The 17,666-nt window shown below is 41.4% G+C and overlaps 1 protein-coding gene across 8 annotated transcripts in view; it reads left to right on the top strand.

The window, feature by feature from the left end:
- br (broad-complex core protein) overlaps nt 1-17,666 on the top strand; it is a 677,309-nt gene that overhangs the window by 438,041 nt on the left and 221,602 nt on the right. For 5 of the 8 annotated variants that reach the window (XM_068226388.1, XM_068226389.1, XM_067142021.2 and 2 more), the window contains one exon: nt 660-1,274. The exons of the other annotated variants lie outside the window; for them this stretch is intronic. In XM_068226388.1, the coding sequence (XP_068082489.1) occupies nt 660-1,048 (389 nt within the window). In that variant the 3' untranslated portion in view covers nt 1,049-1,274. Of the gene's footprint in view, nt 1-659; nt 1,275-17,666 lie in introns of those variants that run through there. 8 annotated transcript variants of the gene reach the window in all.

Here is a 17,666-nt window from a genome sequence, read left to right as displayed (position 1 = left end):
TTTCGTTTTGAAATCAGATATTGGAACCTCTTGCTAGGAGCATCTTTCGACGTTTTGCAAGTCTGTTTATTTCGTTATCATGTGCATGCAGCATACTGGTATATTTTTTCAATGTTCTGCATGCAGATTTACGTAAAAACATCTAATTTAATTACTGTATTACAAGGACATTTCGTCTGCAAGAATGGCATTTCCTATCCAAGGCCTTGGTAAGCTGCGTTTGTATTATTAGTGTTTATTTGCTTTGAGATTGTATATATATCTGAGATCACTTTTAGGTTCCATATTGATCCACCTAATCACTCCTTACCGTGTATCTTTTTCGAACAACGTTGTGGGTATTGGTGTGGTGAAAATCAAGATTGAACGGAATATACGGACACTCCATCACAATCTAGCAAAGAATGACGAAGTTATTGTATCGTACATGCACGAGGGAGTTGTACTGCATTAATTTGCTTTAAGACAAAACATGTAACCGGAACAACAAAAAGGAACTATTAGTTTGTTAGCATTCGTGATAGAGGTATAATGAAGAATAAATTAGCTCTCTCTCTCTCTCTCTCTCTTGCTTTTTTATTTTTGGAACATGAAAGTTAGTTTTTCCTTTGTAAAGTAATCTCGGGACTAATTATCTTCCGTTCGTTTTCTGTTGCTAGGTGGTGGAGTGCATTCGTTTATGCTGATGAAGCGTGGTGTTGGTGGTGGTGTTGGTGGTGGTGGTAGTACGCGAGGGTGGGGAGGCGAGGGTTCCGGTCGACCCAGCAAAGGGAGCCTGCAGTGTCCACACTGTGACAAGTGTTTGCTGACCCGCGACACACTTTCCCGGCATGTTCTGCATATGCACCAGGAGCCTCTGTACGCCTCCAAGTGCACAGTGTGCAACCGCGAGTACCGCACGCGCAACAGCCTCATGGTTCACATGAGTCGATATCATCGCAAGAAGGAGAGTTCACTGCCCACATGGGAAGTAGCTGTGCTGAGGGACAGTGGTGCTGGCTCTACCTCTGAAAATAATCAACAATCAGCTCAGTCAGCAACATTTTGAATGGCGCGTAGAACTTCGTTAGAAGATAAACCCGTGTGCTGGTTGATGAAATTGTAATGTATGCTCACTAATAGAACTCATTACCAGAGTGAAGAACAATAGTGTTAAGTTGTTAAAAACTGCAGGCTATTACAGATGTATAATGGATGCCTTCCCATTGCTTCCTACCAGTGAATAATATGTAAAATATTAGGAAAGTAATTATTGAGTAGTAAAGTAGTTGTTTTAGGAGAAGCTACAGTGTTTATTTTTGTAGGCTATTCGACTTGCAGGATGCTCCAAATGATCTTCCTAGTCAGCAGGAAGTATTAATTATAACTAAATCACATTGGAGCACTATGTTTTTTACAGTATTAATCCAATATTTCATCACATGAACATTCACTAGGCTGAATATTCTGGCACTACATGTTTTTAATTGTATTTCAAATAACCTTTGTATTATTTATTCTTCATATCATTATCTGAATGATGAATTCTACCGTTAGGAATGAAGTACCCGTCGATTTCATGTTTCATATACAGTTATTATCAGACATGTTGGGTAGGAGTGATAACTGAAAACCAGTACTTTGAGGACTTGTTTGGGACGGTATGCCATCCTTAATAATTTTTAAAATTATCCTGACTTATTTCCTTGATGGAAAAGTATATTTGAGCATTAGTGATGGTTCTTGTTCCAATGTAGTCGACGCGAAACTGTAAAGGATTTTTAGTACGGTATGCTTTTTCTCAGGATCCACCGTCCTTAATTTAAATCGAGATATTATGTTAAAAAACTGTTCATTATGTTGTTACACTAGTTACCATTTAATAATTAGGCCTACTCTACTTCAAAATTTATTCTGTTCGTTTTTTAGATTTATTTTCACGCTTGAGGATTGTAGTAGTTTAACTATATAATTCATTTTTCTGGAGAGTTATTTAAATTACTTTTAGCATTTTGCGCGATTAAAACTGTTCTGAATGACTGGTAAATTTAGCTCATCGTTTGGTTTTCAGAGAACGTAGCCTATACATATTTACTTCCCTTTTTATGCGATATTGTTTTCAAAGAAGACGAATTTTTACTACCGTTTGTTATGGGTATGTATACCCCCAAGACGGTAAGATGTAACTTATCAGTTGGGGTCCTGGGTTTTTATAATCTCTCTTATTTGCTTTGTTCTTTTGTTTAATTATTGTAATGTTTGACTTACCTGTAGGTTTCCATTTCCTCTTGCCTCGTAGTTCAGTTTGTTCCTTAGTCTTATCATTAGCGTTGCTTCATGTGACGAGCATTGGTGAATGTATGCATTTTAAGGGTCTATTTATTGAATATTCTAGAAGAATGTTATAATCTGGTGTTTCCAGAATTCGGGACTGGCTTGAAATGCAATAATACGTGTTGGGATTTTAAGAAAAAGCTTTTGAGTTTTAGTAGTGAGGGAAGCGATGGCAGAAAAAGTTAACGTAGTCCCTAACTGCTGTCCTCTTTCTTTTGTTTTCACTTGCCATAGGTGTCGGAGTGGAGGTCCCACTGGCCTGGTTACCAATACGAGAGAAAATCCAAAACGAATTCCTGTTAGAAGCTGAGCGAGGATTCATTTGCCCTGAGTGTGGGAAAGTCCTGCGCAGTGCAATAACCCTCAAGAGGCACATTCTCGACCTGCATCGCTTGCAGACAGAACAGTTCTGGTGTGAAATCTGTCGGAAATGTTATCGAACTAAGAATAGCCTGGTGGTGCACTTATGCAAGTACCACCAGAAGAATAAGTCTCCTTCACAACCTCTGGCACCGCCGCTACCGCCACTACCACCACCACCACCACCACAACCACCGCCGCCTCAACCACCATCATAAATTTGCTGCTGCCGGTGGTCTTAATTTCAGATATTAATTAGAAGATTGTTGGGGTGGATATTCATTGCAGCTGCAGTATATATAATAAATATGCTGCTTATAATCTCTATGTTGCTTCCTGCTTGATGGCAAATAGATATAAGAACAGTCCTTAGTATGTTTAGTGAATAAAAACTGGAGAACTTGTTTATTTATTCGCACCGAAAGGAAGTAATTCTAATACATTTCTTATTATTAGACATCGGATTTGTATGCGAATGCATATTTCCTTTGCCGATATGTAGAACTCAAAAACCGACAAGGAAGTGCGTTTAAGGGTGAAATTGGACGAATTATTAAGTTTTTAATAATGCATATGTATGCATACTTGCATACGCTTGAGATTAGTGCATACATTTCAAATTTCGGATTTATTGTGCATGTTTTCGACCTTTTTAATGCATATCTTATGTTATACAAGAAGTCTTCAAGAAAATGTAAAGTAATTAATGTTGTGAACTCTTTCGGAATGAGTGGCCTTGTTCTAAATGAACATTAGAGTTGTGGTAAGATTTCAGCAAGACAAGAACACAGCGTGCTTCGATTCCCGTCAACATAGTAGAAAATGCGTTAATTGGTGACTGCATGGAGCTACAGTCAAAGGTCCAGGTAAGCATCAACTAAGTGCCTCCTTACGAGGTATTTAAACACCGAAATACCTGGCTTGTCAATCATCCGTACCAAGGAATGGGAAGGAAAAAGGCACTACAGGTGAAACGACTTCATGGACTGAAGGATGTGACCTCATTACGGCGAACGATACTCGTATGAACGAACCAAATTAGTCTGTGCAATGCTCAAGAGCTCTACCCGCTCCTGAAGTCCACAGTGTAGCTCAGGCGTGTGGATGTGAGTTAATAGTTACATTTTCAGTGCTGATTATCGCCGTGTTGTTAGTAAACTGCCCGGTGACATGTTTCCAAGTTTGACTTTTTAAACTGAGTCACGGACATTGCCGAAACAATGAAGAGTAGAAATTACCTTGCAAAATGCTGGACTGGAGGCGACGCAGATTATACCACAGACGGTAAAATATTCTTTGTCGTGTTTGTAACAAACGGGTTCCCTGTTTAAAACGTACCAGCTCACACAGCTCTACACCTCATCTCATATAAATGCCAAGCGAGTTGCTAGTGGCAAGACGAGAACCTTCATCCACTTCGGTACAAAATGAGTTTGCCCGTGATTTTTGTCACAGTGTTTGCTGCAAATATTCCATGGAATATATTAACCAACCCTAATTTCCGTACCTTTCTTGAGAAGTGTTGCAACCAGACTATTCCTCATTAGCCTACACTTCGGAAAGCGTACTTGGACAAATGTTACAATTTGGTGATAGAAAAAATTCGAACTGAGTCACTTGACTGTCTGATCTGGGGAGTTGTAGACGACATTACGGATGCATGTGGTAGAGACGTAGCAAACATGTTGGTCGGGAAGTTGAGCGGAGATGAACCGGATACCTCGTTTCTTATCTCTTGCTAAGTGTTGGAAAAGGCAAATCATTCTACAATCGCTCTCTTTGTCAGTGATTCTATTTGCCTGTTTTGGGCTTCGGGTGGGCACGGCAGTCAGTTTCTGGTATTTCTGACTGATTCCGCGAGCTACATGTTAAAAACAGGTGCAACATTGAAGGTATTTTATCCTAATTTGATTCACTTAGCGTGCGCATCTCATGGCCTTAAAAAGATTGCAGAAAAGATAAGAGCACAATTTCCGAATGTGAACAAACTAATATCCACTACGAAGAAAGTGTTTGTAAAAGCTCCTCTCCAGACAAAGAGGCTTACAGGAATTGCCTACCGGATGTTCCTCGTACTCTAGGGCCAATCCTTACGCGTTAGGGAACTTGGATTGAAGCTGCGCTTTTCTGACTCAATTTCGATGAAGAATTTGATGCCACCGATGCCAGCACTATTCAGGAAGCGAAAGTTGCTTTCAGCAATGAAACGGTTCAAAGGGAACTGGCACTTACCACGACACACTTCCAAATCATACCAGAATCAATCAAGAAGCTAGAAACACGTGGGTTGCGTCTTAGTGAATCGCTGGAGATCATAGAGAAAGTTGAGCGTGGACTGGAAGGTATCCCAGGAATCTTCGGACTCTGTCTAGAAAAAAATACCGTAATCTCCTCAAACGGATTCCGGGCCACGACATCATGGTAGCTATGCACAAATATTTGGCTGGGATCTGCCAGAATGTTTTAACACCTACACTCGCTCTCGAATTCAAGTACTGTCCTGTCACATCCTTAGATGTAGAGAGATCATTCTCCGCATTGAAACTAATTTTAACAAACGCCACTGATTTATACCAGAAAACTTGGAGAAAATTGTAGTGTAGGCAGGAAAAGTAGGATGCGCAGTGTAAAATGAAAAAAGAATGTGTATTTAAGTGTGAATCTTCACGTTTTTGCGTTCTTACACGGTTTTCATTCAACCTTACTAATTATGATTTATTATGTGTATTGATCAACAAACTGTATCTTATCTAGGAGACCTGTGCATATGTTTTAACAGTGAACACAGATAGATTGATACGTCTCACAAACTGTGCGTGGATTATTTGTGCTATATGAACAGCCGAAGCTGTAAGTGGAGGGTGACTTCTTTGTTTTTTATTCAATTGTTTATTCATAGTTATGATTTTATGTATTGTTTTGGGTGAATCACGTGAGTCTAGTAAAGAAATCTTACGTTTGCATTTTTTAAATGTTTAATAGCATGAAAATAACTGCACACTTAAGTGCCTATTTCACCATTTTTTTCAGCATAGTTGCATGCTTATGTTGGTGATTATACAGCATATAAATCCGATGTCTACTTGTTATAGTTCAGCGAGATTGATTGCCCTGTCATAAACTTCCATTTCTCCGTTGATACTTGTTTAATATGAATCTACTTATTATAAATGAAATTTATTTTAAGCACATTAATGTTCTAAAATTCATGTATACAGTCTTCTATTTCTCCATTGATACTTCTATGATGTGAATCTACTTATTATAAATACAGTTTATTTTAAGCATATTCATGTTCTATAAATCATGTGTGAATGGAAGGAAGACCGAAACTTATCCGAACGAGAACTTTTAGTAAATGCTTTGTAGAAAACAGAAGCTGAGCCTTCATCTCTAGTGGAGAATAGAGCCAAGGCATCTGGTTGTGTGGTCCGGAGAAATTCATTATAATCGAGAAATTATTAGATTCTGCACTCCATTACAGTCGAAGGCTCAGTGATAATTATTTATGCCTCTGTTTTGTACTTTCCGGTTGTAGCTCGCATTTGAGGTTCTGTTTACCTTCCATTATATTAAATTTTGTATCATTTTATTTTGTCCATTTAAAGCATGATAGATTTTGTTATTTTGTTTTAATTTTCTCCCATTCGTGAAAACCTTATACTTAAAAAGGTAGTATATGTAGTGCATTATTTATGTGCCATTGTAATTAAAATTAAGTTGGCATTTCCACACATATTGTTCAAATTGCTCTATATGTTCGTTTTCTTTGCTTCATTGTGAACACTTTTGAGGAATAGTTTTAGTTAGGGAATACTGAGTGGAATTTGCTGTGCTTTAACACCATTTTAAGAACACATTCATGTATTTTCCTAGATAATTACTGCAGAATCATGGATATTAGTTTTTGTGATTCTTACAGTTGTCTTTGTAGCACAGTTGTTAATAACAGTTGAATACAGATTTTTATACATGTTTTGATGCTTATGACCAGTTTGTATATTGTGTAAGTGTAACTGTTGATGTAGATGTGAACTACGCCTTCATGAAACTATTTCAGAATTGGGTGCCAATTATACACTGTGTTGTAAAGTCGATCTTCATCGAATATTGAGATTTCATCATTTCTGCCTGATAGGCTAATAGGTTAAATCATTTAGGGTTGTAACATAGTTCGAATTGCATATTTAATAAAATTCTGCAAATGTTTCTGTACAGTTTTCACGAATCCAACTGACAGCCATATGATTCTGTTAATTGTGTGGAACACTTAATTGACTTACTATTTTTAAGTCGCGTCCATAAGGACCAGCCATTTTTTACCTATATGAATGAGTAAAACTCTAAGCCTTTGGATCACGTTTTGTGTTTAAATATAAGATAACCAAATGTACAGTGTGATGTGAAACCTGGAGCTTTTTTAATACTCGCTCGGACATGCTTAATATCTTCAAGGTAAACGGTCCTTGTCATGAGCATATTTATAATTGTATTATTTTTCCTTGTCATGAGCATATTTATAATTGTATTATTGTATTTCTTGTTAAATGCTTTCATATTAGCAAACTGTAAATGAAAATTATGTATTTTAATTCTGATCTGAAAGTATATGTTAAGGTTTGGACTAAGTTGTACATACTAAAGTGATCGGTGCAGGAATATGCCTATTTGGGGTAATGTAGTGGTTGCTGAAAACGCTGAGCAAGATCTCAGCCTAGTCAGATATAGATTAATCGCATTTTCACCCAGAGTAACGCTATATTTTTTTCTGGCCAACCAGTGTTACGGGTGATAGTAATAAATACATCTGACTTCCCGAAAGAACATCCTCACTAATGTCATCGCATCCTGATAATTTTGCATTTTATGTTTTAGACTATATGTGAAAGGAGATAGTAAAATTACAATACGATCTACTCTGAAATGCACGTCACCTGATTACATGTGCAGGGCAACTGCGAAACCGGCACATTTAGCTTTGTTGATGCAGTATAAACTTTAACCGGCCGCCTTCCATTTGATATTAGAATCCATGGATATTTTATTGAGCCGGTTTTCCAGCGTTAATAACGGGATTGAAATTACAACACCTGAACCACGAATGGCAAGTCTATGCAAAATGCAGGGTATTCCAGGAGGCGGTAGTATGGACTATTTACCCACCAAAGTACACAAGTTCATATAAACATGTGTTCAAGGTGCCGTGTGTGTGGAATTCATGGGTCGCATAAGAACAACCTTGCAAAAATGGCCGTGCGGTCAGGGGCACGAGGCTGTGAGCTTGCATCCAGGAGATACTAGGTTCGAATCCCATTGTCGGCAACCCTGAAGATGGTTTTCCGTGATTTCCCATTTTCACACCAGGCAAATGCTGGGGCTGTATCTTAATTAAGGCCACGGCCGCTTCCTTCCAACTCCTAGGCCTTTCCTATCCCATCGTCGCCATAAGACATATCTGTGTCGGTGCGACGTAAAGCAATTAGCAAAAAAAAGACTTAATGTAGCAAAAACCCTAATTAATGCAGTAGTTCAACCAGATTACTTTAATACAAAATCATAACATAATGTGTGCGCCTCCGTAGCGTAACGGTTAGTGTTATTAGTTGCCGTCCTCGGGGGCCCGGGTTCGATTCCCGGTACTGCCAGAAATTTAAGAATGGCAGGAGGGCTTGTATGTGGTTGAAATGGTACATGCAGCGCACCTCCAATGGGGGTGTGCCTGAAGAGAGCTGCACTACCTCGGGATGAGGACACGAGTTTGCATAACATAATGTGCAACAGTTCAACACAAATAACTCATCGATGTATTTATTGATGCACAAACCTACGTCCACACACCTTGCAGATTTGACTCGTGGTTATATACCATTTTTACTCGAAATAGTCCATACTGCCTCCCGAAGTATTTATTATTCCTCCTGAGACATTCTTTATACCCACGCATAGTTAAGTAACGTATTTTAATTTATAGCCCTTCGGCTCAGTTTGGGCTTTGAGTGCACTTCAGAACATTTTTAATGAATGGGACGGCATAGATGTCAAGCGGTGGAACATTCGTTTGGACGGAGTTGAGTTGACCAGAATATGGCCTGCACCCTAGAGGGGTGGTTTAGTTTTTAGATATGATGCCTTTCGTTTCATAGTTACCAACGATTGAAATGATGGTGTTGGGGTTAGCTTCTATACCAGAATATAATTTCCGCGAGTTGTTCTTGATTCTGGTATAGATGTCTCCAATGTTAAGGTCATTATGGATATCTCGATTACGTGCAGCGCACAGTTCTGAACGCACTGAACCCTATCCAGATGTGTCATGACTGCAATTCCCCACACGGGACTGGTATGTTCCAGAATTGATCGTAAAGAGTACTTAGGCGTACAGTGTGAGCCTGTTTTTTTAAGGTTGAATCCGTTATCGGCTTTCATGACAGGTATAATTTCTGATAGGCTTCAGATTACCTGGGCAGAAATGCGGTTGACGTGATCTCTAAACGTCAGTCCTCTGTCCAAGCTAACTCCCTGGTATTTAGTTTAATTAGTAGAATGCTCACATCGAAAATCAAAATGTTCGTAGTTCAGGACATCTTTGGTCTCTCTGAAGATGTTGAGCCTGCCAAGCAGGAGTGATTCAAAATGTTTGAATAATACGGAGAGGTGAGAGATGGGTTGGTAATTTTGGGGAAAGATGTAGTCGGAGGTTTTGGGATCATGGTCACTTAAGCAAGTTTCCATGGTTCAGGAAGATGGGCATAACGGAAGATGGCATTAATAATTTGGGTTATTTAAGAACAACGGTAAGACGTTGTCTAGACCTGGGGTTTCCCCTGCTTTGAGCCTCCTGATTGCAGCGAACGCTTGTGAGGGCTAATTAATCTGGATCTGGGCGCGGGGGCAGGGAGGTGTACGTTGGGTAGATTGTCGACTTCATCCTCAACCACATCTATGAAGTCATCGTCCGAGGGTTCGGTGTTGGGACTGCAATTGGACTGCGGAGTGTCTGCTAAGGCATTGGCCTTATCGGAATCAGTGTGGTCCAGTCCTCTTTGTCCATGTAGGGATGGTATGCCAGTTCTTTTCCTAGTGAATTTCTGTGCCATCCTGTGGAGTGAATTATCTGCCTCGCTTAACTCAGCCAATCTGGATTTCCAGGCTTGTATCCTATTTTGAGGTTGTGCTTCCAGGATTTTGTTGTACAATCAGAGGCCTGAGATGGGAGGGGAGTGAAAGAAAACGTTTCACTGAACCGATCACTGAGCAGTGGAATGATCTGGATCTGTCGATGAGCAGACTATGTGGTGAATAATAACGATGTGACGTCACAATGGAGACCGATTTGCGGGTCAGATGATTATTTTGCTTGGAGCCGAGTTGAATTATAGTTCGTGAGATGTGGAACGGAGCGATGTATTATTTCGTAGTTAAGTAGAATTTTGCTGTTACAAGAAACAAGTGTGTCTCAAGATGGAACGTTACCATACGTTGTACGTTTCAGGACGCTGCAGGTGTTACACAGGCAGTGTGTATGACGTTCTTTAAAGAGGCACTTGGAATCAGTTATGGGGTGGTAATATTAGCTGTGAAACGGAGGGAAAACAGTACTAGTATGCCTTCTACGAATGGATATTTCCGACTCCATGGCGAAATGGTTACCGTGTTGGCCTTTGGTCACAGGGGTCCCGGGTTCGATTCCCAGAAGGGTCGGGAAATTTAACCGTCATTGGTTAATTTCACTGGCACGCGGGCTGGGTGTATGTGTTGTCTTCTTAATGTCATCCTCATCACGACGCGCAGGTCGGCTACGGGAGTCAAATCAAAGGACCTTCTCCTGGCGAGCCGAACCCGTCCTGGGATCTCCCAGCACTAAAAGCCATACGCCATTTCATTTTACTCGCTCCATAACAAAACTTTCGCACATGATTAAGATCATGTATGCAAGTTTAATTCCTCATTCGTTGCGTATCGCAATCACTACACTCAGTAGGATAACCTACATCGCAGATATTCATGTCAAAGTCTGAACTATGAGCATAGTGTACCCGCTATATAGGGAACCATGCTCATCAAGTGAACTGGAACCGGTAATTTTCGTCAGACAGGTGACTCTTCGAATGTACAGATACAGGCACTTCCAAGTGGACCAGAAAAAGAACAGGTGCGGGAACCACAGGAATTGCACCATACCCAAGCCGAATTGGTACGCAAAACAGAAAAATTCAGGTATGTTGCAGAAGCGTTGGCATCAAGTACAGTAGTACAAAAATTTGTATCAGTATTTGAGCTTCAGAAAAGACTGCCCACACCTGTGCTCAGGACTGGTGTTGCTTGTTACAAGATGCAACTATCTGGACCTACAATTTGGGAAGCATCCACGATGAAGTGTTTCACACCGGTCACATACATGTGTAGAGTGAAAATAGTGCATCCCACGGTCCACAAGTCGTGCATCGAATACAACCTAGTAGATGCCGCTCCGCCTCTTCAGCGAAAAATTTTGCTATTTACAGCGACAACCGTGGTGGCCAGTATTGTAACATCAAGATGTTCCCTATACTGAGCCAATGTTGCAACATATCCCAACATGGAGCGTATAGTGCATAAGTTCTTTATTGCCGAACATAGCTATTCATCCTGCGAACAAGAGTTTGGTTTGATTGGGACACGTAAACGGTTTCATCCACATCCACATATCTGTGTACCCTGTGATTGGGTTTGCCGCTGCCAAAAGAAAGTCGCCACGTTTTCCAGTCGCACAGATAGACAACACCCATGTCTTTTTCCAGCAGACCTCTGAGGTCGGAGACAACCAGCAGGGAAGTATCTAAAGGGGGACAGATGAATAGACGAAACTACAGCATGGAAGTTATCAACAGCGTTAGGATTTTTAGGTGCAAATTTCAGATGGAAAAAGGAACGGAAAAGGTGCTCAAATAAGGCAAAAAAGGGACAGAAACGTGCTGGTTTATTCAACTAATCCAACGATTTCTCTTTTCTCTATTCCAGTTCATTGAATTACAAACAAATTATCACTCATCAAAAGAAGGAAAAAACATGAAGCTGTTGTACTTTAAGACATACAGTTAAAAAAATTAGGGGAACATGCTTTGTAACGTCTGGTATGTGAACGTTAATTGGGTAGATGTGGTTCCAATGGTCGTACAGCATACATTGAGACCGTAACTACTCAGGGTATGTCAAATAGAAGTTATACTCCATCTGTAGGCGTAGCCATGCATTAAACTGTCAGGTGACCTCTCAAAACAAAGTGAATAGCGGTGCGTCCGTGTGTCGTTGTGAGATACACAGACTACTGCGATCATTTGAGCACGTTGTACGTAAACCAGCACATCCCCTGAGACATCTTAACGAGGTTCAAGTCGCACGGGCCGTCATTTTGATCCAGGAAGGATGGACTTTCTGTCGTGTTGCTGTGGATCTCAATGTTTCTCTTTCAGTTATACAGGGCTTGTGGAATCCCTACACTGAGACAGGCCAGTTCACAAGGAGGGTTAGACAAGGTCGTGGACGCATGGCAACCCGACACGATAACCTATATCCGACCATCTGTGCGTTGCGGCGTCGTTCAGCAACTGCCAGAGAACTGCAACAAGACCTCAGGAGGAGTCACCGCGTCTGACGAGACAGTAAGGAACAGGTTAAGAGAAGTATCGTTACCACCCAGATGTCCCGTTCGAGTGCCCCGTTGAACGCAGCAACATCGCACAGCTCGCCTTCTGTTTGCCCGTACCCACGTCAACTGGCAACTTCGCCAATGGAGACCTGTGTTGTTCACAGACGAGTTCAGATATCCCCTGACACAGCGTGATGGACGTCAACGTGTATGGAGACGTCGTGGTGAGCAGTACATGTCAAATGTTGTCCAGGAAGGCGACCGATTCGGACAAGATTCTGTGATGTGTGGGGTGGCATCAGTATTGATGGCCGTACGATCTTGTCGTCACCGGGCGACTTGGCTGTGCGGTTAGGAGCGCGCAGCTGTGAGCTCGCATCCGGGAGATTGTGGGTTCGAACCCCACTGTCGGCAGCCCTGAAGATGGTTTTCCGTGGTTTCCCATTTTCACACCGGGCAAATGATGGGGCTGTACCTTAATTAAGGCCACGGCCGCTTCCTCCCCATTCCTAGGCCTTTCCTGTACCATCGTCGCCGTAAGACCTATCTGAAAAGATCCTGTCGTCGTCCTTGGTAATCGTACCGCTGCGGGGTACATCGAGCAAATACTGCTACAGCATGTGTTGGTTGCTGCGTACGGTGTTGACCTGAATTCGTACTCATGCACGACAATGCCAGGGCTCATGTTGCGCGCATCACCAGTGCTGTCTTGGGAGAACTGAACATTCAAGGGATGGAATGACCGGCAGCGAGTCCCGACCTTAATCCCATCGAACATGTGTGGGATAGGCTTAACGGAAGTGTTCGTGGACATACTGTTCCACTACAGATTCTCCAAGACTTCGAACAGGCTCTCATTGAAGAATGGGACCTGATACCGCAACGTGACCTCTGTCGACTTATACGGAGCATGCCACGTAGGTGCCAAGCTGTGATAATAGCTCGTGGAAGGCATACACCATACTGAAGCTCTCCAACTGTGATAAAAATCCACCCTAGAGGACTGTTATCACTTTGTTTTCGCCCCTATTTGGGCATTTCCGTTTGTGTTCTGAAAATGAACACGAATCCATCGATGTTCTTTTGTACACTTCAGCGGTAAAGAATAAAGGTTTAGTTGGCAGTATACCTAGGTTGAGGTATTGTTATGTGGATCATGGCATACGTTCAAAAACATGTTCCCTTAATTTTTTGAACTGTGTATTAGGAGATAGAATGTCTTTGTAGGTGCTAAAGCTTCTTTCGACATCCACAGGAACCAGTGGGGCAAACCTTGTATTCACTCGGAATGACAACTCTACAGATGTGGCGAATTCCTCAACGTCTGGGTTCTTCTGAACACTAGACTCACGGAAGTAGAAATATCCCATTCTTTTTCTTTTTCGAGACCTTGTTCTTCTAATCGTTTAATAACTGCAATCAGGTACTTGTTGCTGTGCCCAAGTCGGCTGGATCCAAAGAAAGCATAAACTCTCTCATTTTGTCAAAATTCTCACACAACATAGCAGCACAGTCAAACCACGATCCCCAGCGAGTAATGACCAGAAAATTTGGAAGGGGCAGGCAACAACACGACTCGGAGCTTTCTGTGGAATCTTTTTCAGGGAGGGATGAATTGATGTGCGATGTCGTATTCGTTCCTTATGGATTCACAAACCCTGTGAAGTACATGAACCAAGCATGTCACATGTTTCAACTTAATAAATAAAGGTTTCAATTGGTCAACAGCTGAAACCATGCATGGAGGTTGGTCCGTAACCACAAGTAGTAGATATTCAAACTCGATACCAGTAGACCAGAGTTTTGGCAGAAGTCCATAATTGATTATATTACTGTACTGGCATTGATTTTCTGCAGCTCATACATTTTTAACAACATGGGCTTAACGTTCTCCCCTGCTAAGGGAAAACTAAAATGTTCAAAACACATCGTTCCATCGAGTCTATGGTTTCATCCACAATGATTCCCACATCGCATTCAGACACTCCTTGATTCTTTGTATGTTTTCTTGGTAAACAGGCCCCATGTAGTTTTTTCTTAAAGTACTCTCATAGGGCACTGACATCTTTGAAATCTCTTGAAGGCTGGATGGTTCACCTTATTGAGTGTAATTCCTGCTTGTGTAAGAGCTGATGTAACAAAGTGCTAACACCAGTTCACTTGCTAACTCAATGCGGCTGTCGCACAACTAACTCTTATAACACCGCGACAGTTACCAGAATGTTCTCATTCATGTTGGAACTGCAGTCTCAGCGATTTCTAGTAGCTTCGAGCAGAACCCAGTCTCAATTATCGGAACTACGTGGGTGCGGTTGCTGACATCTCTGCATCACAAGCCTCCGCCTCCATGCGAACAGATGACGTCTCTCACAATAACAAACTCACATTCACAAACACCAGGCTACTGATTCTGGTGGGATATAATCACTCATTGTGAACTGCATTGTTGCGGGCTACATAGCGGCAAAGCGAGAGAAAGAGGTTTTGCCGAACACACAAATATTTTCCATTGTGGCAGGTGTGCTTTCAACTCCCGCGCGGTGTTTACTGAAAGAGGTAGGCTTACTATTCTCACGTCCACAGCGGGCTGAGGAGACGTTAATTGAAAATTAAATATTTTATATTGATTAGAAATCCTATAGAAAAATTGGAATTAAACTTTAAAGAAAAAAGGGGGAATGTGGGTATGGTCGGGGGAGGAAGGGATAAAGGTCCAAAGAAAAGGGAAAAGGGTGCATGAAAAAGCCTCTTTTCGCAACTAGAAACAAAATTTCGCACTGTAATATCTTAACAAATAGCTTTTAATTTACCCTAGTAAAAAAGGGGCGCACCTGAAAAACCTAACCCTGGTTATCAAAATAGCCCAAATAAATTATTGTGAAACCCGCTCTGCATTCAGTGCTACACATGACCCTTAATGTCATAAAACGACAGAGGGGGCGGCCTGTAATCCGCTTTGAAGACGACTTGTAACAATTATATCCAGATGTGTGGAGAACTAGAGCTGCTGAGGAGGAGGATTAGCTTGCATTCTTGCACTACGTACCTCCTGAACATCATGTCTTTTACACATGTCTGCGTGCAGATGAGGATGAGCTGGATCGTGATGACATGCAATAGATTAACGTTCTCAAAGGAGCCGGAATAAGACTGTTTTAGTTAATTAGTCAGTTTCGCAGGTGTAACTAATCTTATAAGTATAGTACACATACTTGATTAATAAACATCCATTCCCAGAATAGCTACTTTTCCTTTTGGAACGCATCCCCAACTCCTGCCGTGAGACCAATTGTGTACCGTTTTATGCTAAATTTGCTTTCTGCAAAAAGGAAATTTCTTTTCTTATTGATACACATCCATATTGAAGCCCTCTATAAGATGGTGCAACTTGTTTTCGTAGAACATGAGTTTTGCTGCAGTAATAATCTGTAAAAATTTGAAAGATTTTCCCAAACTAGCTTTCTACTACTCAAGAGTTACAGCAAAATTGTCTTTCAACAGGAATGATTTCTATTTAAAACAAATAACATCTTTGTTTATTTATTTATTTATTTATTTATTTATTTATTTATTTATTTATTTATTTATTTATTTATTTAAGATAATAAACGTATCTTCGAGTCTTTCGACTTCAACCTACCACCAGTGTGCCATTATCGCATTAGACAGGTGTGATGGTGATATCATCGAAGAACAGATCAAATCGTGCTGCGTAGGCCTACAATGCTGTTTCTAAACTCCATCTGTGCTTGTACCGGTTTGTCACCTCACCGCCAACGTGTCACAGCTCCAGTCGTGTCACTGGAGCAGTTGGAGCAGTGACACATTATTTCTGGATCGTCACACCTATATTTAAAATTAATAATAATAATAATAATAATAATAATAATAATAATCTTATTTGCGTTGCGTCCCACTAACTATTTTTACGATTTTCGGAGATGCCGAGGTGCCGGAATTTAGTCCCGCAGAAGTTCGTTTACGTGCTAGTAAATCTACCGACACGAGGCTGACATATTTCAGCACCTCCAAATACCACCGGACTGAGCCAGGATCGAACCTGTCAAATTGGAGTCAGAAGGCCCGTGCCTCAGCCGTCTGAGCCACTCAGTCCGGCTATTAACATTAATACGACAATTGAACTATTGAGTATGCAATAATGTTTGGTTGTTACTTCCCGCCTGCTTTTGTTCATTATTCCTTTCATCGCTGAGATGTAGTCTCTTTTGTAAAAGCCCCGTGCGTTCCTTTCGTTCGTTGACATCTGCACTTCCATTATAAGCAGCGTCATTACGATCATCATTATTCTCGAAATCACTAAAATCGGAATATTCATCTTCTAATTATAACGTGGATATCATCTTTATAACCTCGGATTCGTCAAAATTGCGCCCTTTGCTGGTGGAGGACATTACCACATACAAATAGGGTATCTCTGACGCGGCCTCTCTGCTATCTTGCGCGCTGGACACCCTACAGCTGATGGAGCAGTGTGTCGTATTTGTAGTAATAGCTCGTGAATGAACCAACAGATAGTTATTATATAACTTTCTATCTACTGTATAGAGATGGCTTTATACACCCATGGAGTTTGAATGATTTCTGATGTCAACATTGCGAGTATTGCGTAATTATAATCGGATGTATGTCTCGCTCGTAATATTACGGGCGCAGCACAGCAGATTGCGAGCGCAGCAATTTAAGGATTAGTAGTAGTTAGTTTTCTCTGGTCGATAACAGAAGCTTTGTGATTTTTGTGCTATAGATGATGATACGCTCTCTTAGTTGTAAATATACTGATGTAGTAAAGAGAATCTCTCCACTTCGCACAGTACACACGGAAGTTTTTTTCTTGCTATTTGCTTTACGTCGCACCGACACAGATAGGTCTTATGGCGACGATGGAATAGGAAAGGCCCAGGAGCGGGAAGGAAGCGACCGTGGCCTTCATTAAAGTATAGCCCCAGCATTTGCCTGGTGTGAAAATGGGAAACCGCGGAAAACCATCTTCGGGGCTGCCGACAGTGGGATCCGAACCCACTATCTCCCGGATGCAAGCTCACAGCCGCGCGCCCTAACCGCACGGCCAACTCGCCCGGTCACACGTAAGTTAGCACTAATGAAGGATGGCAAAATGTTGACATGTGAACGTGTACGCTTAATCACATTATGTCGAGAAGTGTGGTCAACAAGGGAATTTGCTGCACTTGTGCGCCATAGTCAAAGTGAGTTTGCCCAAGGGCTACAACTGGTGTCGTTGACCGTTACCTTCGAATTTCAGCTCGGGGTAACTCTGAGTCCAAAGCGACCATTCTGAATAGTTATCCTCGGGCAGCCGCGTTTCAACTCAAACCGTGAGAAATAG

The sequence above is a fragment of the Anabrus simplex genome, chromosome 2, assembly GCF_040414725.1.
Source record: "Anabrus simplex isolate iqAnaSimp1 chromosome 2, ASM4041472v1, whole genome shotgun sequence".
Classification (NCBI taxonomy): domain Eukaryota; kingdom Metazoa; phylum Arthropoda; class Insecta; order Orthoptera; family Tettigoniidae; genus Anabrus; species Anabrus simplex.
This window is presented reverse-complemented; position numbering and strand designations above follow the sequence as displayed.